This window comes from Oreochromis aureus, linkage group 20 (genome assembly GCF_013358895.1).
Source record: "Oreochromis aureus strain Israel breed Guangdong linkage group 20, ZZ_aureus, whole genome shotgun sequence".
NCBI classification, from domain to species: domain Eukaryota; kingdom Metazoa; phylum Chordata; class Actinopteri; order Cichliformes; family Cichlidae; genus Oreochromis; species Oreochromis aureus.
In genome coordinates, this window is record NC_052961.1 from 3,316,271 (window position 1) to 3,322,833 (window position 6,563).

The following is a 6,563-nucleotide window of genomic DNA, read 5'->3' on the forward strand; positions in this document are numbered from 1 at the left end:
ACACAGTGAAATGTTTTGTGTCCGAGCTGCAGACAGGCTGCAGGCGTAGCCTCGCCATTCCAGGGCTTGGTTTTTAGCATGGGGGGGTCAGGCCAGGACCCTTACTGGATGGGAATCAAACTTGCAACTCCCACTCCAAAGGTGTGTAGTCTTACCGCTACACTATCCAGCTGCACCAAGTGTGTGAATGAAAAAGCCTTACTGTATTTAAATCGTAGTTATTGACCGTGCGTTCAGGTGATCCTTGTCAAGTTGAGTGATCACATGACGCTGCTGTCCCTGATCATCACAAGTGGCCTTGCCTTTGCTCATTAACCAATCAAACTGTCTTTTCAGCAGGAGGGCGGGCACATGGCAGCTTTCATGACTACAGGTACATACATACACACACACACACACGCTCATATTTAATGTTTTTCTGCTCTGAATGCTGCATGATTTCCTGATGGAGCTGAGGGCTGCTGCTGGTGAAGCAGAGAGAGTGTGTGTGTGCGTGTGTGTGTAACATGGTGTGTGTTTGTTGCATCAGGCTGTTTGAGAGGAGGAAGTGGCAGAGAGTCAAGAAACCTTCATCGTCTCGAACCCTGTGAGTCTTCCTCCTCATTTTCCTCTTCATCTGACCTGTATGCTGCTTACTGCCTTTAACTGTGTGTCTGTCTGTAACATACAGTAGAGATGTGAATAAAAATAAATAAATACAGTCAAAGCCTTAGTTGATTTAAACATGGCCTCCCCTTCAAGCTCATCTCCTCGTGCACCTCTGGACGGTTTTCAGCTCAGCTGAAGTCTCGCCCTGTCCACCTGCACTTGCCTCTGCATTGAGTGTTGGTTCTCCTACAGTCATCCTTCCATTTGCCTTTTATTTAATGGAGGTAAAGAAGTACAGAGTGAGGCAAATGTGGCGAGTAGAAGCACATGACCGCTGTCCTGGTGTGGAGAAACGTGGGCATGCACCACAGTTTGGCTCATTTCATCTGAATGTTGTTCCCCAGACACTGAAGGACATTTACAGCATAACTCCACTTTGACAGGCTCTAATGTCACACTGAGCTATAACCTCACACTGGAGTGTGCTACAACCAGAGACCCAACTCTCACTAACAACAATGATCTTTCACAATAAATTTAAGCCAGTTTGAAACAAAATTTCATGTTTGCACTCAGTGTCATAGCAGGGCTTCAGCCTTGCTGAGAGAGGTCTGCAAGTGGCTGACAGGATGACTTCAAAGGGTCGAAGGTCGATTGATCATATGTCTCCTTCAGGTCTCAAAATAACCTCCAGCTGAGACTCATAATATGATGTGTTCAGTGAAGGTTAGCTGACCTCGGGTTTTATCAAAAGTGAAAGCCTGAGGGTGAAGAACCCTGAAAGTAGAGAGAGTGTCTTTTGACAGTAGTTTAAATAATTCATTTATTGACTCGTGCTGTTTGGCAAACGGCCTTAATAAACCGCATTTGTGTCCGAGCCACCTCCTGTGCTGCTGCCTGCATGGCCTCTCTGCTGTAACTACTGTAACACACACTCTCAGTGCAGACACACAACTGTGGTTCAAGTCTGACATAGTGTGTGTTTGTGTGTGTGTTTGTGTGTGTGTCCAAACAGGGGTCCGATCTGGGACGGATGGAAGGGCTAAACCTTTAGATTGGTTGGACTCCGCCCACATCAGCTCAAAGGTGGAGGGCGTGGTCGTCAATACATCATCACCGATTGACCACCACATCTCCGCCTCACCTGTCAGCCAATCAGCTTCTTTAGTCTATGTGACATCACCAGGACCTCCCACCCTGCCGCTCAGGGAGACACTGGGACAAAATAGTCGACGCACCCCTCCACTGGGTGCTCCAACTTCCTCTTCTTCCTCCCTTGACGAGGAGGGGAGCACCGTGTGGAGGAGCAAGAAGAAGGAGGAGGAGAGGATGAGGAGGATGATGGGGATGAGGAGGAGGCAGAGAGGTAGACGAGGAAACCGTGATTGTAAAATAAAAGCAGGCTTATTTGAGGAAAAACCTTTTGCTGTTTCACACCACCGAACATCAATCTGCTGAAAATCCGTCTGCTGAAATTCTATTCTTATCTCATCTCGTCTCTGACAGAAATCATGTTGCTTCAGGTGTTCATTAAGTTTCATTTTTCTTGATTCAGTCGCAGCACTCTTTGTTTTTAATTTCAGGTTTTTTTCAGACACCATCGCTGGAGCATCACTTAATAAAAAAAGTTTCTTTTCTTTGTTTTTTTTGAGCGACTCTGTTAAAGATGGAAAAAATTCAGATAGATGGGTTTTTTTTTCAGTTTTTGGCTTCAGAGAGAGAACAACACAAACAGCTTCTGCCGTGATGAAATAAATGTTGTGTACCAACCTCTTAACTTTATTTTTGATACATTTTCTTGCTATTACACTATACTGAAAATGGTAAATTGGTATTAATAACAAGAAAACGTTCATAAGAAAATGTTTTGCAAGATATAAAATTTTCCGTGATACAGGACACTTTGCTTGTTCCATAAAGATGGAATAATTTTAAAAAAGGAAACATGTGAACCCACTATGAGGACAAACATTTGTATTTTTTATGGCTTTACAAGTTTTTACAAAATATAATATAATAACATATCATAAATATCATAAATACTGAAAGCAGGTGAAAACTGTCATAGTATAACGAGAAATTTTGTTTCCACAATAATGAATAAATAAGTAAAATTAATGAATGAATTCACATCTCATTAAAACAAGAACAAATATTTTAACATATTTTTGAAGCTTTGGGGGAAAATGTTCCAGCTGCAGTGAAAAACTCGTAGTTTACATGAGACACATTGTTTCTGACATTTTTATCATTCTGAGTTTTATAACAAGCAGTGACATGAATACTGAAGGATCTTGGAAATGTGAAGTTTTTTGGAATTTACATTATTATGTGACACATTTCCTTAGGGGAAAAAATGGTATATCGCAACAGGAGAATAAAGTCTGATGAGATTAAAAAGTAGTGAAACTTTGTTGTGGCACAGTTTCCTGAGTCCGTCATTATTGAACAGCTTTTTAAAGGTAGTGGAAGTTTTCGGAAAATTTTTGACATATTTTCACATTCTTAGAAAATTTTTGTTATCACTTGATATAGATATCAAGTGATCAAGATATCACTTGACCATAAATAAGTGTAAACACCTTGAATATAAAAGGACATCAGGCTGTTTTCATTATATGAAATTAAACAAAGTTTTAGTTTTTAATAAGAAAAAGACAGGTAAAAGTTTGATTTTAGAGCTTTTTGAATTTTTGAAATCATCAAAAATATAGTAACGGATATAAATATAGTTTCACTCTGATTATGTGAGGTTTTACAAGAACCAGCTTCAAACATTATAAAAAGAAACATTGTTAACATGCTGACAGCTGGGTTTGTTTTATTCAGTTCAATTCAGTTTTATTTATACACCCGCAAATCACAACAACAGTCGCCTCAAGGCGTTTCATATTGTACAGTAGACCCTACAATAATACATACAGAGAAAAACCCAACAATCATATGACCCCCTATGAGTAAGCACTTTGGCGACAGTGGGAAGGAAAAACTCCCTTTTAACAGGAAGAAACCTCCAGCAGAACCAGGCTCAGGGAGGGGCGGGGCCATCTGCTGCGACCGGTTGGGGTGAGAGAATTATAAAATACAAAAATACAAAATGTTTCATTTTCATGCTATTTTGACATATTTATCAGTTTTTCCTTCTAAAACAATAATATATCTCATAGTAAGGAGAAAACAGTACATACAAGTACAAATACATGTTTTTTACAATATTACTTTTCATGGTTTCATGAGCTGTTAAATCACCTGTTTGGGAATAACAGTCTTATCTACAAACAATTATTTTATTATTATGATTGTTTTAAACTACACATGAAAGATGGTTTTAAAGCCTCAGTGTTTTGGTGGTCAGAAACCTTCATCAATGAACTGCATGCCTGATAATTATTACTAATTAGCTGGCATGCATGTCTGCTAATTAGAGCTAATTAACAGCCTAATAAAGTAGAAGAAAGAGATTAGCACAAATCTCTCAGAAACGCTCCAAAAGGCACCAGCAGCACAAACGTTATCCTTAGCTTCAGGCCTCACCAGTATCCAAACAAATCATGTCAAAAATATTTACCCACCCAGTTAGGAAGAAGGAGCTTATTCATATAGGCAAAGACTTTTTTGCAGCAGTCTTACTTTGTCTGTCCTGGATGCTGTGTCCTGTCCTGGAGTTAGAGCACTTGTGTTGCAGACACATTTTAGTCTGCAGTGACCTTGATCGGCGTTGGCCAACCTTTGATTCCATCTTCTAATAACCATCTTATAAACACAGGCCATATCAAACTATTTTCAACACAAAAGGACACTTTGTCACTGCAGTAAGAAACCTGCCATATCTGTCTCATGTTTACATTATTCCTTGTAAAAACTGAATCTCACGATAGCAAGAAAAAATGTCAAATATAAAAATGAGAAGTTATTTTTCTATTGTAACTTTTTTGTCATAATTTAGTATAAGAAAGTATTTTAATCTCTCATATTCTGATCATGATGAAAATGTATCGGTGTTGAACCTCACAGTGAAGAGGTTCGCCATTTTTACACAGAAGTATAGAAGTGAAACCACCACCTCCTCCTCCTCCTCCTCCTCAGGTGACCTCCCAGTGGCCTCATTTGTTCTCCGTGTTCATATTTAGTCTTTCTAACTGTTTCTGAGGACTTTAAAGGACCTGCTCTCCCTTTTCGTGTTGTTACTAAACGCAGACTGAAGCGGACGCCACAAACTTTCACGCCGACCACTCTGACATCACTGCTGATGCAAATGTGATGTCGCGTTTTTCCCCTTCGCTAACTTGGGTGTCGGTTACCGTCATGACCGACAGCTTTATTGATGACAGAGCTACAGTTGTACTAACCTGGTGACTCACTACAGTTCCCATGATGCAATGCAGCAGCCCCAAAGAGAAGAACATGTCGGAGTTGAAGAGAACAAGCAAAGGGGGGAAAAGGTCTGTTAATGTCTTGTGAGCCGTGAAACGAGGGCGCGGTGATGATGTCATCAGGTCTAGAAACAAGAGTTCACAGAGATCTGGTTCAGTGTTTTTGTTTTTTAACACTTCATCGTCCAATCACATCGTACCTGCACACCTTCCTTTTGGTTCAGTTGTTTCGTCCCCTCAGCTGAGTTTTAAAGATTTTTTTTTTTCATCTAGATCAACAACAGAACATATGAAATGTAAATTGTAACTACAGAAAAGCACGACTGGATTCACACAGGAAGTCAAAAGATTGAAGTCGTTTATGTTTGAATTTCCACGTCTGAATATTAACGCTAAGTGTTGAGAGAAGATCAACATCGGTACAGCTGGACAGGAAGTGATTTCAGGCTACGCCCAGGTTTCTTATATTTCCCAGAATGCTGTTCAGCTGTTCATTTATTTAATGTCTGCAGTTGCCCTGTTTTGCATTTCAGTATTTTCTGTAACATATCAGCTGTCTAGTGTTGAATGTTCATATTAAACATGGCCAAAGTTCAAAACACCAAGGTCAGTGTGTACAAATAATCCCCGCTAGCGCTGGGCTTCAGACTCTCAACAGTCAGTCTCAGCCCATTTTTTCAGTGCTTGGGTCTGTGTGACATCATAGAGAGGGAATATCCCAAATATTGTCATCTCACGCACAGCCTCACCCACCTGCTCTACAAACGCAGCAGAAATCTGGATTGTAGGAGCTAAAACAGGCAGTGAACCGGGCACCACAGCCCTGTTTGACATAAAGAAGGATTATTTTGAACTTTGACTTAGGAAAAGCTACTCTAGAGAGTCCAAGGCTGAAAATGTGGAGCTGGAAATTAGTAGAATAGATCTCGGTGAACTCGGTGATCCAGATTATTTTCACCTATTATTCCCTGAAGTTAGCAGTCATTAGTTATAAGAGTCTGTGTAATATCATTTTTTTAAAGTTTTGATTTAATGTATGAAATACCGAACAGCTCAAGGGTCAAGAGGGAGATCACACAGTGACCTAACATGATATCATAACACCACAGTGAGACAACTGTTCATTGGCTAATCTGGGCTTTTAGAAAAAAAAAATCAACACATTACATGCATGATGTGTGGCAGGTGAAGACAAAAAATGTCACCTTATATTTAAAATCTAATTCAAATCCTTTTTAAAGAGCCACCTTCAGGGCTTTATAAGAATTTAGAAGACCAGCAGGAGCACTGAGGGAACAGGTCTGATGGTGTCTTTATGTTCTCTCCACTCAGATGACAGATTTTATTAAAGTCCCACAAGTCTCTGAATTCCTAAACTGGCTTTTTCAGAACATGCATCATATACTACATATACATATGTATTTGTTCTTTGCACTTGTTGCATTACGTCACATTAATGTCGTATCAGAGTTACCATGATGAAGCGTTCTGGAGGTGATTTTCCTCCTTCCTGTGTGAACGCAGCTGTCACTCTGCTGTCTGTAGACGTTTTTTCTTTCTTTCTTTAACCCCAAAGTGTATTTTGCTCTGCGGTGCTATTTG

At 40.0% G+C, this 6,563-nt stretch overlaps 1 protein-coding gene across 7 annotated transcripts in view; it reads left to right on the top strand.

The window, feature by feature from the left end:
* Window positions 1-3,001, top strand: part of sulf2b (sulfatase 2b) — a 106,161-nt gene extending 103,160 nt beyond the window's left edge. For 4 of the 7 annotated variants that reach the window (XM_039604172.1, XM_039604173.1, XM_039604174.1 and 1 more), the window contains 3 exons: window positions 337-373; window positions 530-586; window positions 1,604-3,001. In XM_039604172.1, the coding sequence (XP_039460106.1) occupies window positions 337-373; window positions 530-586; window positions 1,604-1,634 (125 nt within the window). In that variant the 3' untranslated portion in view covers window positions 1,635-3,001. The remainder of the gene's footprint in view (window positions 1-336; window positions 374-529; window positions 587-1,603) is intronic. The other 3 variants (XM_039604175.1, XM_039604176.1, XM_039604177.1) reach the window with 3 other exon arrangements.
* Window positions 3,002-6,563: the final 3,562 nt, after the last annotated feature.